Source organism: Suricata suricatta, chromosome 1 (assembly GCF_006229205.1).
Source record: "Suricata suricatta isolate VVHF042 chromosome 1, meerkat_22Aug2017_6uvM2_HiC, whole genome shotgun sequence".
Taxonomy (NCBI): Eukaryota; Metazoa; Chordata; class Mammalia; order Carnivora; family Herpestidae; genus Suricata; species Suricata suricatta.
In genome coordinates, this window is record NC_043700.1 from 173773619 (window position 1) to 173794383 (window position 20765).

The 20765-nt window shown below is 36.9% G+C and overlaps 1 protein-coding gene across 1 annotated transcript in view; it reads right to left on the minus strand.

Moving 5' to 3' along the window:
• Nucleotides 1–20765, minus strand: part of TBC1D19 (TBC1 domain family member 19) — a 144738-nt gene that overhangs the window by 114601 nt on the left and 9372 nt on the right. Inside the window, exons 2-3 of the mRNA XM_029947755.1 lie at nucleotides 3517–3589; nucleotides 2408–2453 (exon numbers count right to left, since the gene is read on the minus strand). Coding sequence (XP_029803615.1) covers nucleotides 2408–2453; nucleotides 3517–3589 — 119 coding nt within the window. The remainder of the gene's footprint in view (nucleotides 1–2407; nucleotides 2454–3516; nucleotides 3590–20765) is intronic.

Here is a 20765-nt window from a genome sequence, read left to right on the forward strand (position 1 = left end):
AAGAAATATAAAATTCAATTCTTGTTTTAAAACACTTTTAATCCAGGTGAGAGATAAAATATAAACATATGTAAGATGTAGTAAAACACATGCACTTTGGAATCAGACAACTGGAGGTTAGGACCTAGTGTGATCATTTACTAGCCATATGATCTCCAGTAAATTATTTAAGTCATTTAAGCCTCAGCTTTCTCTTCTGTAGAATGGTAACAATAATAAATCCACAATCATAGGGTTGCTGGGAAGATTACATTACACAAGGCAATGAGTTTAAAGTGCTTAACACAGTGCTTGTATAAAATACTCATTCGATCAATGTGAATTGTCTATTAAATATTAACATAGCAATAATTAAATAAATTAGTCAATCATAAGTGGGAAGAACTAAGGCTAAGAACTAAGAACTAAGAAATTTAGGCTTAGCCTTGTAGGCTACAATGACAAGTTTCAGGTAAATAACAGAAGACAGAAAATTTTCTATCTCTTTTAAAGAAGAATTAGACACAAATCTTTAGCCTGTTTACTAAAATAGGTAAAATGAACAATTCTCAGGTATCATATGTATAGCCTATGTGTCTACACCTCTATTAGGTAAGAGAGCATTTTTTCCTACTCTTTTTAACCTAGTAAATTCTTCTACTTTATTTTTTGTTTTCTTTATTTGTCCATCTAATGGTTTCTGCCAATTAAAAATGCAACACAGTATACTAAGTCTACTTTATTCTTCTGATTTATGTTAGAGAAGACACTTCCCTATGCTGGATGTGTCCTTCCCTGTGAAAAAAGCTCCCTTACTGTAATATTCTTAGATTCTCTGAGGCTTTGCTTGCTTCCCACGGAAGAGGTTTAGTGTCTTATCCAACTTTTAAATTTTGGAATAATAAATTGCATGTGCTCACTAATGCTATTTAACTGGAAGGTTAAGTCTAATTAATTCTGGAGTTCAGTTAAAGGACTCATTTTGCTCTTGCACCAAGCTACGTCCTCTTATGATTTTGATATCCTATTTGGCTTTATGTTTTATTTTATTTCTCAATTTCTTCAGAACCCAATGGGCAAAAATGGTAGTACCACTGACTCCTTCAAAAATCCCAATAGGTTATTCAAAAATATGTATTTAATATCTATTGTTAGGACACTGAAAATAAGACAGTGAATGAAACTCTGCCCCGCAATCAAGTAAAAAGGCACTCACTGGTCATAGAGTCATCTTCAGGAATGGGTTACACCACAAAAATTACAATCTTTAGTTTGCTTGTATCTCCTCGGATAAAAATTCACTCTTTGGAATTACACATAACCAGATGCTTTTATTCCATCAATATCGAACACATAGACACACACAGTTATAAACTTTCTATGTAATAGTCAAAAATATAAATCATCATGTTCACATTTAAGCAATCTGCGGCATCTCTAAGCTTCCTATAAACTTAAACCTTATTTGTCATGAAAATATCCATTCCTTGGTGACTAGTACCAGGGGTACCATTACGGTCACTTTCAACTGATAGATAGCACTTATATATGATGTTATTTAAGAATTCGTTAACCAACTGGGAAGATGGTGATAAGCAGAGAAGCAAACACTAATTTTTAAAATGTGTGCTAAGCACAGGTCCAGAGGCCTTCATCTGAGTCTCTTTATTTTAGAAACAGGTCTGATAAATTGGATTATCTTGTTTCCTAGTCAACAGCAGATTAGAAAGGGCAAGTTGAAAACAAAAGTGTTAGAAACTAGAAAATGCTAGAGACATAGGCACATTGAACAGCAGCTTAAAAAAAAATAGCAGACATAAGAACTCCTTAAACTATAAACTCCACGAGGGTAGGAATTGATTTCTTGTTCTATAGTATATTCCCAGGGCCTAGCATAGTGCTAGCCCATGGTAGGTACTCCATAAATAACAGATGAATAATGCAATATTGATTAAACTACAAAAGCTAACACACTAGACCTATATAATTTGTAATGAGAAATCGTTTTACACATCCCAATAGATTCTGAAGACAAATCCAGATTAACAAAAACACTGATTTTCTTAATAATGATACCAATTTTGCAAAAAAAGTTTATTATAAGTATTATAGTTAGAATAACTATAGTTACTTTATAAAGACAGAAAAAGAGTAATATACAAAATGGCAACAATAAAAACATTTCCCTAACTACACTGGATAAAGGAGTTATTAATATAAAAAGTTTGGTGGTAAAAACTCCACATATTTATTATTCATTCTCAGGCAAGGCTGTAATTTTTAAATGTATAAACTTATGTGAAATGTTATATAAATATGAATGAGAAATAATAATATAATGAGTATACATAGCAATACTATATTCATTACTTACAAAGTAAATACAACTAAACATAACAGTATCTCAAAACAGGTAGGAAAAACTTACACATTCAGTTCGCTATAAACAGCATTCTGAAGTTTCTTCTCCCAACCTATTTTTAAAAAAAGAGTAAAATATATGAACATATTAGTTTTAAAAATAAGCATACATTATAATAAAGCTTATCTCACTAAAACCCTAACATCGTATTCATTTGTGAAAAAACTTTATCAATTGCCAATTGCTCTGTGTTATTATGGAATTATTTCCAATGCATTCACTGTGTCCATTGGCAAAAACTGAGGAGCAAAATTATCAACATATTTTCTTTTAAGTTGAACTACCGCACCATTTTCTCAAGATGGGAGGAACAATTTCCTTCTTCCACTGCTCAGGTGCCCAATGAACGCCAAAGCAGAGCTAGGTACTATACGGTAGCTAGTGCTATGAGGAATGCGCCAAGGGAAGGGCAAGAAACAAAGAGCCAGGCACCTGACAAAGACGGATCATAAGTAGCTACAACTCACTACTCAGTAAACTGCTCGACAACAGAAACATTATTATGAGGTTACCCCCAGAGCAGTTAGCTTGGCCGCTACAAAGACGGATCATAAGTAGCTACAACTCACTACTCAGTAAACTGCTCGACAACAGAAACATTATTATGAGGTTACCCCCAGAGCAGTTAGCTTGGCCGCTAACTACTTGAATGTGTCTGGGTAAGTAAACCACTTAACATCTCAATTTCCATGTGCAAAGATTAGGAGAGGGAACCTCCCTTCTTGCTCTAAAGAAAATTAGGATTTACTTTTCTTTGAAATGTCAGAAAAGAGTGAGGAGGAGTATAGAAGGAAAAGGGGCCACAAATAAAAAGTAAAAGAGGAGGTGCTTAGCAAAGGAGTCTTCATACATTCAGGATAAATTTTGATCAGGAAGTAAATGGTATTTAAAACTGATTACTGTAAAGCAGTGATCTGAATTTTTGCATTATTTTATAGAAATATCTAAAATTTTCAGAAATATATGAAAATAATTCTCCTCAACTAGAAACCTATCCAGCCACTGTTTCACAATTTTGAATGAGTAACTGGAAGGCTGGGGATAAAATATTCCCTCCAAATAAAGTGTTTCTTTCTTTTATCTTAAAGAATTAGGACAAAAAGCAACTTACAAACCTGATAATTTAAAGAATTCCTTAATATCTTCTTTTAGTGACTCAAGTTTAATCTCAGGTCTCTGAAGACTGGCCTAATTTTAGAGAGAAGAAGAAAAGGAAGAAAGGAAAAGACAGAGGTCAAAAGTAAGTCATTTGGGTTGATATTTAATATGGATGAAAACTTTATAAAAGAGTGTCCAAATGTGCACACTATTTTAAAAATTCCTTTTTGAAGTCAGATTACCTCAGAATTATCTAGAACAATTCCTAAGAAAGAAGATTTTTTTGACCTACTCTTAAAATACAGGATCTGTGATGGTACACTGCAGTCTACTTCAGATATAAAAACTTATAGCTTAGGAATATTTAATATTCTTATCTAGGACTTTAATCTTTATGAATACTTAACATTTATTTTTCTGGTAGGAAAAACACTCAGATTTTATAAATTCATTCTCTTAATATTATATCAAACACAGACAGTGGCAATTACACCTAATGACCAAAAACCCAGTTGCATCCCTCCCTAATAGAGGGATTTTTCCTCTTCAGATGGCTGCTCAATGCAAACCTGCATTTGTTGTGTGTAATCATAGAAAATACATAAAATTACTAGTTCATAAATACTTATTAGTTTCTCCATCTTCAAGTGCATGCTTTCTATTCTATTGGTTTTTCACACTGTAATTTTTATCAAAAGTAAGAATTTCTTTGATTTATAATGACTTCTATTATTTTCAAAGTGATCTTTCATCATTTAGCTTTTTCTATCAAATTCTGAGAGCATATTCCTTAAGAAGGCCTTTCTATTAGGGTAACACATGATGAGCATTTCAAATGTAAAAAATCAAAAATTGATCTTCTCTTCCGCTCACTACTTTGCTCCTTCTCTTCTATTTTTTCATCTTCATCTATGAAATGACCATGCACCAGATCTTCTAAGTCAGAAACTTCAGTTATTCTTAATTCTACTCTAACTCTTCAAGGCATCAATCCCTTTCTGGGAACATGAAACATAACATTGGAGGCAGTTAGTTATTTTTTGGTTTAGGGTTTTTGTTGTTGTTGTTGTTGTTGTTGTTTTTTAATCTCCCTGATTTCCACATAAAAACAGACCAAGCAACTGAATGGGAAAACCAAAATCCCATGGAAAACACTTACAACAAAACTTGGTGATAAGATATCCCCTACAGATTTAAAATACAAACAGTTGGGGGACAAACCAATAGCCACTAACTTGTATGGTATCAGCGCTTGTGCAGGAAAAAAGCAGAAGGAAGCAGTGGGGTATGTGATGGATGTGAAAACAGGAGAACCACAAAATAGCAAACACTATTTTCACTGCAACATATGATGAGCCAATTTTAGAAAAGGAGCTACAACTGGGAGGGGTTTTGCCTAATTGAACATAGCAGATGAAGTCTGAAGCAAGTGCAGCAGCCTAGCAGCTATGAATTCTTGATGCTGATCAACCAGCTCCCCCTTTCTAGACAAGGCCACACTAAGGAGAAAATTGATAGGGTAATAAAAATTGAGGATCACAAGGAACCAATGTATTACCTTGAAAAGTCAAGGAAAAGGCCTGATCTTGTCTTTCCTATAGAAACTGCACCACTAAATAATAGATAAGGGGAAATGTTCCTTGATAAAAAGTATTCCAGCTAATAACTAAAATGGATGTGATATCATTAGAATACCACCATTTTGCAACATCTAACAAATTACTAATTCTAGGCTCTGAGCAGAAATAGCTGTTAACATTACAAAAGACAACCCGTTATTATGTGCTTCTTAAAGAAAGAACACTCTACTGCCAACAGTGATGACCAAACAGATGACACCTCAGTCTGATCCAGCCCCTGGTCCAGCTGTCAATGTACAGGTCATATAAAGGACCGACAAACATGTTAAGTTTCACCACAAGGATACAATCAGAAAAATCCAGGATATGAGAATTCTAACAATCAAATGACTCTGTTTTTTAGCTGATAAAGTGTAAGGAAAACAAAGGGAAGAAGAATAAAACCTATAGAGAAAACAAACAAACAAACAAATGTTTCTAATTGGCGAGACTGAGTTAGAGTGTCTTAGTGTGAGGGATGTATCCTTGGTTAATAAAACTATCAAAAACTGCAGGAAAGTGATTACCATAAATATGAGGTTGCTGGAGACTGAGGAGTTTGTGACTGGACTGGGGCAAATGGAGGGGTTTCTGGCGTGGCAACGTTTCATTTTTTTACCAGGGTGGTTGTTATTACAAGGTTGTTCATCTTATAATTCATTACATTATAGGCTTATTTTATAAAGTTTCTGTGTTTTATTTTACAATAAAAAGCATCAAAAAAGAAAAAGAAAACTATATTGCCCAATTTATTCTTTCTCGCCATCCTAAAGTCCCAAATGTAAGCCTAAATCCTCACCATTCCTCATTTGGATCAAAGTAACAGCTTCTGAATTGGACATCTTGCCACTTTATTTACATTCCAATTACTCCCTACGGAGCATTCTCACACTCCCTTAGCCTACTTTTTCTTCTTTCTTAGCATTTACTTCCTCCTAATATACCATATGATTCTTTTATTTACTGGGTTTATTGGCATATTGCCTATCATCATTCACCAGAAGTGGGAAGCTCCCTAAGTCAGATGTCTTTGTCTTTTTGTTCACTGCTGTATCCCAAGTGCTTAGAATAGTTACTTTCACATAGTAGGTGATCAATAAATGTTTGCTGAATAAATGAACCAATGTCTATCTTTACTAAATCCATCCCTCAGCGTTTTCTTCCTAAAACAAGGCTTTCCTCACTGCAAATCTCCACAGCATATATAGGAAGTCTAAACTTTTCAAAAGGGCACACTTGACCTTCACAAGGTAGACCAACTTACCTCTCCTAATTGATCAGCTGCTCTCCCACCAAGCTAACAACATCCTCTCATTTCTCACACTTCTTCCCCCAAAACACCCTAATCTCTAGCACAGTGAACTATATTCACTGATCACCCAACTATTATCTATTTTACAGGTTCCAGGCCCCCCAGCACTTACCTACAAAGATAGTACACTCTGTTCCTCTGTAATAGTACTTATCAGATTACAATGTAATTTTCAGCTCACCTATTTTTTTTTGACTCTTAAATTCAAAGGCAAGGATCATGAATTCATTTTTGCGTATCAAGTTTTAACACTAGTAATTGTTGCATGACAAAATTATATTGATCCAACCACGTTTTAGCCTTTTTAACCAATTTTTACCCAAACAAACAAGGAACTTTATAAAAATTATTTAATTAAAAAGACTGGTTTCCATTCTGTTATTCCTAGGATTTTAAAGGTTGCAAAACCTTGCTCATTATTCAAAAGTACCAGAGCAAAAGGAAATAGGTTTTCTTTTACTAAGCTTATATTTGGAAATGACTCAGAAGTAGCATAATGTAAAGAATTTCAAGAGAAAAAACTGGTTATTCCTTCTAAACATTTTCAATATTTTAAGGTAGCTAGACCTCCTACATACATATTTTTAATCAAAGGCAAACCAAATTTAGAATTATCAACATAATTATAAAAATCCTGAGAAATTTAAAAATCAAAAGCAGGTCCAGGATAGGACGACAACACGGTAAGGCAGCTCTCAAGCCTGTTTAGTATTGCAGCACGGCCCTTTTCTCAGGTAAAATCTGAACCCAATGTATATAAAATGCATTGAAAGTGATATTAGTAGACAATGCAAATGAGCATTTTCTCATTGTCTAAGGCATAGTTATATTAAAATTTTATTTCTTTATTACAGTATAGCCTCAATATCCAGTTTGTTTCTGCACTTTGTTTTGATTGTTCAATATAAGGAAAAAGTCTTGATTCACAAGAGATAAGTGTTTGCATTCCTAATAGCCTTCCTGGCAATGTCAGCACACTCCCAAATTAAACTGCTGGGGGAAAGCAAAAGAATAATGGGAAATTTTTATTTTGAAAACAAATCACTGAAATCATTTACTGTAAATAGAAAAACAAGACAAGCTTCTGATGCCTAAAACTGCTAAACCTACTCATGTCATGCATGATGTTGCTCCCACAAGATGTGTCACTGGCTCACCGGTCCACACCACAGAAGTCTCCCGCGAAGGGAGCCTTGCTGAGCGGGTGCACCTGCACTCCGCCTACCCCCTGCAGCAGTATCCTCGTTTGCACAATGAACCAGAAGCACATATGCCTAAGCCCAGATATTCTGAGAGACTGGTGTAGAATTATACCCTTCCTCATCAATGACACATTCATAAGTGTCCTTAACATATGAAGATGATGAAAACAATACGGTTTTTTCCTTGGGACCTCTTTAGAAACAAGTTCATTTGGAAGCACAAGTATTTATAAAGTAGTTACTATAAAAATGCATCTGAAAGACTGTTGCTTAATATATTTTTAAGTTAAGAATTTTTAAATGAATAGGACATTTTTTGAGTGCTTGGGTATATCAGAATACAGTTTTGAAACTACTTGGGACTAAATGAGGCTAGAATTTGGCATCAGAAGACCTTGAATTATCCCTCAGCCTTCTTTATTATCTTGGTCAAGTCATTTAATGTCTCTGTGTTCTCTTCTCTCAGTGTTCTTCATCTAATAGGGAAAGTAATACCTGAACTAGGTTATTGTGAGACTCAAATAAAAACACATTTCAAAGTTTCAAATTCAAACATTTCAAAATATAAGAGGTTTCCAGATGGCAATGGACTAAATGTAAAAGACTTCTAACAAAGGAATGCCTGGAGGTACAGGTTTTTAAAATATCTACAACAAAATGTAAGCCTTTCCTTAAACAAAATTCCTTTAGCTCACTATTAAGAGTGGGCAAAAATATGATCAAAAATATAATCCAATGAGAGTGTACATTCACTCATTTATTTATATTGACATTTCTGACATCCTCCACCATTCTGCACTCTAAAAACAAGACTGTCTCTGTCCCCCGCTGCCACACACACACACATCCAGTTTCTTTCTACTTCCACCAATACAGTCTTAATCCAAAGCATTAGCCACTGACCATCTTAAATTTCTAAACATAGCGAATAAAGAAAATTAGAGACACAAAGTGACTAATGCCATGGGTGAGTCAAAGAAACTGAGAGGTAACGTGAGACTAGATACTCCATGAAGAACAACCAGGGCATACCAAGGTCTACAAAGAAGGTTCCAATGATCTTTTAATTCCCTCTAAAGAGCCCCATCCTCTCCATTTCTCACTATGCCGTCATGCTAATCTTGGACTTTATCTCTCTGTGTCTGAATAATCACAGAATTCAGACAGAGAGATAAATGGTTAGGTCAACTAACCATTTAATGACTGACTCTCCTCACAAAGCAGTTTTGTAATTTAGAAAACTCTAAACTGTCTAGCTTAGAAACTCACTACCACCCTACCTTAGCCAACCATCTCTGAATTATTCCATTAGAAAATTCTTAATTATGAGCTAAAATTGACACTCTTACCATCTGCCACCATCTCTCTCTCTCTCTCTCTCTCTCTCTCTCTCTCTCTCTCTCTCTCTCTCTCACACACACACACACACACACACACTGTGACAGAAAATAAGTCTAGTCCCCTTTCTATAAGAGACCTTCAAATATTAGAAGAAAGCTACTGAGTCTTCCCTAAAAACTTCGTTTCTCAAGGTCAAATATATTTACAAATGTTCCAAGTTCTCTTCCTATGACAGATTCTTCTTACCACCCTGCCCATTCTTCTCTGAGCCAAGTCTAGTCCAACCTGTCCACTACTGTAGTAACTTCCTAACTCACCTCTCTACTTTACACATTCCACTAGACTACTGATTCTCAAACTTTTAATCCTCAGGATCCTCACTCTCTTAAAAATTGAGAATCTGAGAGTACTTTATGTGGATGGTAACAACAAATATTTATAGCATTAGAAATTAAAACCGAAAAAAACACATTTATTATTATGAAATTTACTCAGAAAATTGGAAACTGAATTACCCCATGATCCAGCAATTTCAGTTCTGGGTATACATGCAAAAGGACTGAAAGCAGGGATTTGAACATATACTTGTACACTCATGTGATTCCAGCATTATTCACAATAACAAAAATGTGGAAGCAACCCAGGTGTCCACAGACAAATAAATGGATAAGCAAAATATGACATGTATACACAATAAAATATTCAACCCTTAAAAAGGAAGAAAATGCTGACACATCTACAACATGGATGAACCTCAAGAATATTATGCTAAATGAAGGTAAGCCAGTCATAAAAAGAAAAATACTGTATGATTTCACATATATGAAGTACTTAGAACAGCCAAATTCAAAGAGACAGAAAGTAGAATGATGGTTGCCAGGGGTAATGGGGAAGGTGGGAATGGAGAGCTAGATCCAGTTTGGGATAATGAAAAAGTTCTGGAGATGGATGGTTAGTGATGGTTGCACAGCAACGTGAATTTAATGAATGCTCCCAAATTGTACACTAAAAAAGTGTTAAAATGGTAAACTTTGCGCATATTTTATCACAATAAAAATTATTTGTTAATTCATTTAAAAATAACAATATAAACCCATTATACATTAGCCTAAATATTTTTATTTAAAAGAACTGTATTTTTAGAAACAAAAATTAGTGAGAAAAAGAGGCACTGTTTTACATTTTTACAAATCTTTGATGTTTGGCTTAATTGAATACAGCTGGATTTTTCAATCTGCTGTGATATTCCATCTGTGGGACTGTTATTTTGATTGATGTGTATGAAAAAAATCAGTGTCACATAGATATGTAACTGAAAAGGGGAGAGTATTTTAATATCCTTTTCAGGTACTGTAGATATTCTCCTTTAATAATATACCAAAATTAGACTAGTAGTTACCGAAAAATTAGTTGCAACGTGGAATCTGAACATCAGTACTTTTCCTATTTTATTACATAAACATGCATCATTCTTTCTTGTACTTTAAGTCAATCTTCTACCTACACATGATTTCATAACATTATGCTTTGATCACTTTGAATATATGAAGTGTAGCAGATCAAAAACATTTCATCAATAAACATCAAAAAGTAACGTTCCTTAACATCACCATCGATATCATTAGAAAAGTCTTTAAGTATTGGGAAGCCATCAATTTCACAGTGGTGGATTCAAGTTTGCCAGAACCTAATTTTTATTTAAAGCTTGAATTTTTATCATTGGCAAAAGATCATGGTTTTCCCTGAAATAACAGCTCAATATTGCTCATTTTTGAGAAAATATCTGCCAAATACCCAAGTCCAAACAACAATAGATGTCAATTGCCCTTTCAGGTAAAAATGGTGTTTCACTAAAAAAGGAGTGGGAGGAGTTGGTCAGTTCAGCTTGTATCTCAACAGGAGGGATACTGTTTTCTGGATAATCATACTTCAACATGTAGTAAAAGTATCTTACGCACACTTTCTATTTCCTCAAAGAGAATAGTATAGAGATTTGTATTCAACAGATGAGATTAAATAAAAGTAACAATTGGGTACTGTTACCAAGGGCACTCAAGTAAAATTGACTTCTTTTCTAACCGTGACTCTGTGGTGGTTGAAGAATACAAGGACTATTCTGGTACTACTTTGGAATGAGTTTGGTACCCAGTTCCCAGTTTTGAGCTAAGATACTGATGATTAAACCCATCACCATTGCTTCTGTGCCAGTGCAAATGTCAGCACAATATCTTTTTTAATAGCTTTTGTATTATATAAAATGGCTTTGACCTGAAAGGGTCCTAGGGGCCACCGGGGATCCAGAGACAACACTTGACCACTGTGCTAGACTTTAGCCTTTGTGAGGACAAGTGTCTTTCATAATTAGACATCTGCCCTGCCATACAGATGGGTCACTCCTATAAAATTTATCTCTAGTAATAACTCTTATTCTGGAAAAGACACCAACTTAGATTCTTCTAGGTAGTCAAAGGAGGGGCAAAAGTTTCTCTTGAGCCTGAAAGATCTTGATTGTCCTCAGCTCAAAACAGGCCACATACCAATAAGGCACATTTTGGGGAGACCTGTTCTGAATGGAATTCCTTCATTCTCTGGAAATGTCCTACAACAGAAGCCTTCTGCTTCACTTTCTTGCTGTTCATATATTGGGAATTCACTCCAGTCTTCCCACCGTGAGTGTTATCCAGGACTTCTCTATCCTAAGCTGTGTCCTTTCAGTATATTTATACCCTACTTATTTACAGTCTTCTTTCAATAATTAATTGAACACTTCCTATGTGCCAGCTGCTGAACATAAAAGAAAAACAAGACATCATTCTCCCTCACTCAAGAAACTCACAATGTATTGAAAGACATAAAAAGTTGGCGTGCCTAGCTGACTCAGTGAGTAGAGCATTCGACTTTTGATCTCAGGGTCATGAGTTTGAGCTCCACATTGGGTGTAGAGATTACTTACAAAAATTATTTTAAAGCTAAGAAAAAGTGTGATAAATAAATGCTCTTTCCCACATCAATCTGCAAACATTCTTATGATGAATGTCGCTACTTTGGACTTTGTCTAATTTCTCCCATCACCACCAGAGAAGAAAAGTTCAGTTAAAACACATTGAATTGGGTATCTCCCAGTCCTTCTTAATACTTTTGGTTCTTTCTGAAACCGTATATCATATCTGTTTCTGTAATCCAAGTAGTCCCAGTGGACATGCATTGTAGCCAGGACTGAGTTTTAGTTACAAATGGGAAATTTTGGCTCTGTGCAAGCTGACCATGCCTTACACCCAATCTGTGTTGTATAATTCAGGCCCTGCTCTGGTTTCTCTCACCTGAAGATGCATCCCTCCTTGGTTTCCTTTGCTGACGTCCCAAAGCTGACTCACCCCTCTGCTAGCTCTGGGTGTCTTATCCCCTTCATTCCACATCTTCTTAGCTTCCTTTTATAATATGCTTTATGCCTGAACCAGTCTTCAGTTCACATTTAGTAATCAGTCTTTCCCCTCTCACTTCAGCTTGGCCTTACCTAATTTAAAAACCCTACATGATCTTCTCTAATCAATCCAGTGCTGAAATAAAATGCAAAGAGATAGGGGCGCCTGGGTGGCTCAGTCGGTTAAGCGTCCGGCTTCGGCTCAGGTCATGATCGCACGTTCGTGCGTTCGAACCCTGCGTCAGGCTCTGTGCTGACAGCTCTGTGCTGACGGCTCGGAGCCTGGAGCCTGCTTCAGATTCTGTGTCTCCCTCTCTCTGCCCCTCCCCGCTCATGCTCTGCCTCTCTCTGTCTCAAAAATAAATAAAACACTAAAAAAAAAAAATTTTTTTTAAATGCAGAGATATACTTACTCAAAGCAAACTCATATTTTAATAGTTATCTTACCCCTCAAGTACATAAATTCTAAGAGAAAAGAGGTTCCTTATTTTGAAATTCTATACACTATAATTCATATCTTCACTGGTGTTAGAAACCCCATACAGTTTACACAGTTTTACCAGGTAACTTACTGCCAGGGGTGCATCAGGCAGATGACGATTCAGGTGCTGTATACTCATTCTCCATAAAGTCTAGACTTTAGTGTGACCTTACGCCTGATGGTGTGAGGGATGTGTAGAAGGGCACTGTAGTGAGATCAAAGGGTCTGCATGCACCTAACTGACAGCTGACCTTTAGATCTTGTAGCACACTGTGCATCAGGAAAGAGAAAGATTATGTTATCTTTACTGGATTCGTGGGAGGTCAAAGCAAGCCTCCCCTCATCCTAGCTTTGGTGGGCATTTCTAAGTTATACACATTAATCCCCCAGGGGCCAGGAACATGTAGCCCCAAGAGAGGTGATCCAGTGAACATGAGCAAAATGAAGGGCCAAAGATGGAGTCAGTAATGTCATCACTCTTACGACTGTCTTACTTTCCGGGATTAAAGAACACACCAAAAGCAAGACAGATATGGGTAAGAATGATACCATTCCCTGGTTCACACACCAAACACAACCAGAGTCCCCGGATTATTAATTTATATATCAACTCTAGTAGTCCGATCTGAAGCTTAACCATACATATGCCAAGTCCCAGCCTAGAGGAAAGAAAAAAGACAGAAGATCGTAAGCTCTACTCATGGCAAAGCCTTTCAATGCCAATATATGTTCTATCTATAAATGTCTTAAAGGAAATATATTTAATTTAAAACTATTTAAATCCATTAAATATCCATTTCCCTATAATAAATGATAAATCGACGTCAGTTCCTTCTCTCCTTTTTATGATCTCTAAATTCTCTGTGTATATATTTCTGATAGTGACAAATTAAAAAACAATATTTGAGATATAATCCCATAAGTTTTTTAGTAAAGGACACTAGCATTGAGATGCTCTGGGGTTCTGGATTATGACAACATCCTATCAGTTATATTATTCCTTGTCCCTCCAAAGCCTATCTTCTTTCAAGTTCCTTCCTTTTACAATTATATTATTTATAAAAACAATCTGACCAATGAGACTTATTAAACACTTAATGGAATGGAAATAACATTTGAGGTTTTACACAACATCCATTTTAAATACAAATAATGAATGATACAAAATAACAATGTTGATCTTGGTGCTAAATATCAAATTTGGATTAGGCTGTCACTCTAGTGTCTAGAGGATAAGTGAGCAAATTCAATTTTAAGATGGACGTTGACCTGGGTGCCTGGGTGGTTCAGTCAGTTGAGCGTCTGACTTTTGATTTTGGCTCAGGTCATGATCTCAGGGTTGTGAGATCAGCCCTGTATCAGGCTCCATGCTGAGTGTGGAGCCTGCTTTAGATTCTCTCTTTCTCTTGGGGCACCTGGGTGGCTCAGTCAGTTAAGCATCTGGATTCAGCTCAGGTCATGATCTTGTGGTCTGTGAGTTCAAGTCCTGGAGCCTGCTTTGAATTCTATGTCTCCCTCTCTCTCTGCCCCTCCCCTGCTCGTACTCCCTCCCTCCCTCTCCCTCCTTCTCTCTCAAAAATGTTTAAATAAACATTTTAAAAAAGTTTTTAAAAAAGATTCTCTCTTTCTCTCCACACCTGCCCCTCTCCCCGGCTCACACTATCTCTTTAAAAAACACCACCACCAAAAAACAACAGGTTTATAACAAAATAACTCAGGAAAACTCAGAAATCAAAAAACATAATCCCTTTCTAGAAACACAAAATTCCATGATACCATGCTAAAATCCTAGATAATTAAACTTTAATCTACAAAAAGAATACATTAAAATACAGTTTAATTATAATGTTAAAAAAAGAAGTGCTAATCATGGGGGAAAGTCTAAAAATCATTTATATTTGTCTTTGGAATATTCTGTTCAATTTTATTTTTCTAATTAAGTTGAGCCAACACTGTTCTAGCACTTTCAGGATATACACAAACAGACAAAATGAAGACAGTACAGAAAATGCCTGTGGCAGGAAACTGCCCTCATGGTTAAAATTGTAAAAGCATGTTAACAAATAAACAGTCATTTGCTTAAAAGTATGTTATTAAAACTGATTGTTAAGTTGCCTTTTAAGAGTTAGCTTACTTCTATCAAATATCTGCAGTAGTGAATATAAGCTAAGGCAAAGTTACCATCACATATTTTTTCAAGTCCAAGATCACTTTAATATTAAAAGATCTATATTTATATTCTTTTAAAGTATAAATCTATAACATTACATCTTTCACTTTCTGTATCTTATGAACCAGCCAAATATAAGTTGAGTTCCCATGTAATCATCTCCTTAGCCTGCTTTATCTTTCTGTCTCTTACCTTTGCCCTATTTATTATACAGAAGCAATAACTGATGTTATATTGCAGGTACATTATCCTTTGTTTGAAATTCCAAGACCTGAAAAGCTTTGTAAACCAAAGTCTTTTTGTAACTGAATTGATGGCATACTCAGTCCTGACTTGAACTCACTTAGTGGCAAGATCTGATCTGACCTGAATTGACATGAGACTATTTATAGTCCTTATTTATCACACTTAGTGTGAAAATTCACACATCTTGCTGCAGAAATATTAATTTCTAAAATTATAAGGTGCTACAAGAACATGGTAGGGATATTAAATATCATAGAATATGCATGAATTACCTTTATAAAATTAAAAAAAAATTGAATCCCAAAACACATCTGGCCCCTAGGTTTTAGATAAAAGACTGTGGACCTGTATTTATTTGTAATATTATCATCTCTTCATGATCGCAGTATTTTATTTTATTCACTATTGTATCCCCCGGGAGTAGAACTATGCCCAGCATATACTAAATGCTCAATAAATGCTTGTTGAATAATCAAATAATCATATTTAACTAATATAAATGGAGTTCAAAATAGAAAGAAACAAAAATACTTCCCCGGGGCAGTATCTTCAAATAAGGTTACACAGGTCTTAAATTTCTCACTTATAATTCTGAAATAAAAAAGCTTTGAAAACAAAGAATATTGTCATCACTGCTTATTTTATAGAACTTTAAGTTTTCTTATAAATTAAGAAATAACTATTAACTTATTAAATCTCATGTTTAAATAAAAAAATATTTAAGGGAAAAACATTTTCAAAGAAAAGCAGAGTCTCACATAAGACTCTGAATTCCTTATAAGTAAGGATGCTTTCAATGATCTTTTATCACCTAGTAAAGTATCTGGCACACAGGAGCTACTCCATTTTTACTGTTAAAATCAACATTTAAAAAAGAAGAATCTGATAAATATATGATTTCACGCGTATGTGGCATTTGAGAAATAAAACAGATGAACATAGGGGAAGGGAAGGAGGCAAACCACAGAGAATCTTAAATACAGAGAACAAACTGAGGGTTGCTGGAAGGGTTGTTGGGTGGGGGGATGGGCTAAATGGGTGATGAGCACAAAGGAGGGCACTTGTTGAAATGAGCACTGGGAGGCGCCTGGGTGGCTCAGTTGGTTTAGTGTCCAGCTTCAGCTCAGGTCATGATCTCACGGTTTGTGGGTTAGAGCCCCGCATCAGGCTCTGTGCCGACAGCTAGCTCAGAGCCTGGAGCCTGCTTCAAATTCTGTATCTCTGTCTCTCTCTGACCCTCCCCTGCTTACTGTCTCTCAAAAATAAATAAAAAGCATAAAAAATTTAAAAGAAAAAAGAAATAAGCACTGGGCATTATATGTAAGTGAGGAGTCACTAAATTCTATTCCTCACACCATTATTACAGTATTACATGTTAACTAACTTGGACATAAATCAAATTTAAAAAATATTAAAAAGAAAACTCTAGATTTATTCCATTTAATAAATATATGTTGAGCACCTGGCTCATGCAATCATTTTGCTAGGTGTAGAATAGAGCAGAATAATGAAGACATACTCTCTTCCTGCTTTCATGAAACTTACACTTTAATAAGGAAAGCAGACATTTAAAAAGTAAATACAGGGGGCACCTGGGTGGCTCAGTCAGTTAAGAATCCAACTTCAGCTCAGGTCACGATCTCCTGGTTCTGGAGTTTGAGCCCTGCATTGGGCTCTCTGCGGTCAGCTCAGAGCATGCCTCATATCCTCTGTCTGCCTCGTTCTCTGCCCCTCCCCCCCCTCTCAAAAATAAATTAAAAGTTAAATTAAAAATAAATGCAGATGTGATAAATATTACAAAAAAGAAAGTCCCAGTTACTACAGGTCACTAAACTGGGAGGTTATGGAAGACCAACAGAGCTTGGATAGTCATAGCTGAAAGAGTAGAGTGAAGAACAGTATCACCGAGCTTTGTAGGCATAATCAAGGATTTTGAACATTTTTCTATGGGCCGTAATAAGCACTGAGAGTATTATGCAATCTTATTTGGACTTTCAAGGAATGTTCAGGCTTACATTTACTGAGCACTTACTATATGCCAGGCACTTTATCTTGTTCAGTCTTCACAAATGAGACTTATATTTCCAAGTTGATGGAGGAGCTGATCAGCACACCTGCAGAGAACAACTAGTAAAGCCAGGGAGCAAAAATCAACTCTCTGAGGGCAGAAGAGAGCTGCTGAGAAAACAAGAACTAGAGTAACAGAAAGGGAAAAGTCTTGAGAGGTGAACTGGTGTCCATAGCCATCTCTTTCCTGGGATCATTATTCTGAGCATAGACAGGAGGCTGAGAATCAATACAAACCCAGTACAAAGTAGGGCTACCAAGAGTAGACAGAGAAATGAGGAGAGCTTTGCCATAGACTCAGAGGTCTTAAACACATAGCTTGACTTGTCTTCAAGTAATTTTTTGAATACTAGGATTCTGTGGAGTGGAAAGGTAAAAACCTGAGCAGGAAACCTCTGAAAAGTTTTTTTTAACAGTCTAACAAGAAAAAGATTATTGTCTAAAAGTTTTTTTTAGGGGTGCCTGGGTGGCTCAGTCGGTTAAGCCTTCGACTTCGGCTCAGGTCAGATCTCACATTCGTGGGTTCAAGCCCCACATCAGGCTCTGTGCTGACAGCTAGCTCAGAGCCTGGAACCTGCTTCCGGTTCTGTGTCTCTTCCTCTCTCTGCCCCTCCCCCTCTCATGCTCTGTCTCTCTCTGTATCAAAAATAAATTTAAAAAGTTAAAAAAATTTATTTATAAAAGTTTTTTTTAACAGTCTAACAAGAAAAAGATGTTGGGGCCCAAGGGGAAAAGGACTCTAGATTACATCAAATTCTTAGTTGAAAACCGTGAAGAGCCAGGAAAACAGAGGAAGAATGAGCCTAAGAAGCTAAAACTCTGCCTCAATACAGAACATTCCCTAACTGGATTATGGTAACCCATCACAAGACTTTCTTCCCAGTGGAGGAGAAGGTAGACCCTCAATAAAGTAAGATATCATCTAGAGGCTTCACAGTTTTCATACACAATGTCTAGCATCAAATAAAAATTTACCAGTCATACCAACAGACAAAATTAAATAAACAAAGCTAAGAGAAAATAACACCATAAACAGAGATCTCCATGTGATCTAGATATTGGTTTTAACTGACAAGGACCTTAAAATAATTACGAAGACAGGAGCGCCTGGGTGGCTCAGTCGTTTAAAATAATTACGAATTCTACGTTTTTTGAAAAAGAGAAAAAATAGACAAAAAAATGAAAAGCAGATAATTTCACCTGAGAATTGGAATCAATAAAAAAGAACCATCTGGAAATGGAACTGATAAATACATTATGTAAGAACTCATTAGATGGATTTACCAGGAGATATGAAAATAGCCTAAAACAGGATCCATGAAGTGGAAGGTCAAAAGAAAAGATCCACATTGATGCACAGAGGAACAAAAATAATGCAAAACATAGAAAAAGAGTACTGGAGATTAAGTGGGATTCACTGAAAAGTCTAACATGTAAAAACTGAAATCTCAGAAAAAGAGGAGAGAGGAAAAATGTGGCAGAATAAATTATCAAGAATTTTCCAAAACTGGTAAAAGATATCAACCCCAGATTTAAGAAGCCCCACAAAGAAAGTCATGATCCAAGAGCCAAGATGGTGGAGAGGAAGGGAGCTCTGTAAACTTCGTCTGCACCATCTATCGAACTGAGATGGACATTACTCTCATCTGCAAGAGCGGAAGGAGAAAATATGGACTCCAGAAAGAAGAGAATTTCAAGGATACCTGAGTGAGTGAGTGCGAACTAGGGAGATTGGAAAACGGGCCAGCCCAAGACGGGCAGGGGAGGTGGGAGCCCCAGCCCAACATGGGGCAAGCTCACAGAGCCCAAGAGACAAAGGGAAGAGACAGAGAGACTGAACACGCTCATAGTACTGTCTCTGGGGAAGAGATAAAGAATGTTTAACCGCAGTTGGAGAGAGAAACTCTCACTCCATATATAACTGCTGGGTAGCCCCAATCCCGAACCCAGGTGGCACAAGGGAAAGAACAGCTTTCAGCCCTGCGCCATATTGGTGGGGAGTCAGCGGCCCCGGCAGCGGCGGTGCCAGGGGTGCTCACTTCGACCTCGGTTTTGGGAGTGGGAGCACGTACCTCATTTCCACGGTGCATCTCGCCCCCAGCATTGGCCGCACGAATCCCGAATCCCGGGAACCAGCAGGGAGGAAATAGCCCCCACCCCTATGCAATCCTGGCAGGGAGTTGGCGCAGTGGATGCCTGGGCACATGCTCAGGCTGCAGGAGCTCCCAGATCATTTCCAGCAGCGCCCAGTGCCTCAGGCAACAGCTGCGCAAAGCCAAGAGAAACTAATCCCTCCCCCAATGTGACTGCAATCCCTGCTGGGGGCTGGGAATCCACAGTTGTGACTGTGAGGGTGTGCCCTTCACCTCCTGCTGCGCAACCCATCTTAGGCAGCCCACCTCCCCTCAGGCAGGGGCAGCCGAAATCCCTGCCTGAGCCAAGACAAACTGATCCCTCCCCCTAAGAAGCCAGCCACCAAAGCAAATACATCTCATCTGTGGTAGTATAAAAGTGCATGGACTAGAACTTTGAACCAAGGCAGGCCTGGAAAATACAACTTGGCTCAACCATGGCACAAGGAGATCAGACTCATTACAGTGGCCTACAATGTGTAGTTCTAGCAGAGCTTGGCGTGCCGCCATTCTACTCTCTGCAGACACCAAGGCAAAGCCGCTGAGAGCAGCCTCCGGTGACCTACCACACCAAACCATGCCTATCCACGAGGGGGAGCTGCTGCTTTTTTTTTCCTTTTCTTTTTTTCTTTTTTTTTCTTTTTTCTTCTTTTTTTGTACTTATTTTTTATTATTATTACCTTTTTTACTTAAATTTTTTTTTAATTTTTACTCCTTATTTTTCTTTCTCCTTTCTCCCTTTTTTTACCTTCTTGCAATCCATATATATTCTCCTGTATCTCATCCTTACCTCTCCCCTCAACTGGTCATACACTTTTAGACTGTCCACTGCCTTTGTTGTCACTGACCTCCTTTATTTTTTTTTCTTCTTCTCCTCTTTTCGTCTCTTTCCTCTCCATTTTCTTTCTTTTCTTTCCCCCTTTTAATGTGTTTATTTGTTTGATTTGTCTGTGTGTTTGTGTGCTTCTGTTCCCTTTGTGTTTGTCTGTCTGTTTTCCTTCTTAGGGCTACACCAAGAAACAAGCCAAAGTGTGCATGACGGCGAGTCCCAAATATTGCTGAATAGGGAAATAAAATATTCAAAGGCACAAGAGAAACTGAGAGACACCATTAAAAGAATATTTCCTGAAATGACAGGCCCTGGACAGTCAATAAGCCTCCTTTAACGGAGAAATATTAACAGGTGCACAGTGCACAACAAGCTTTCTAAAGCTGACAAGAGACAGAAAACTAGCAAAAATGACAAAATGAAGGAACTCTCCCCTGAAGAACCTC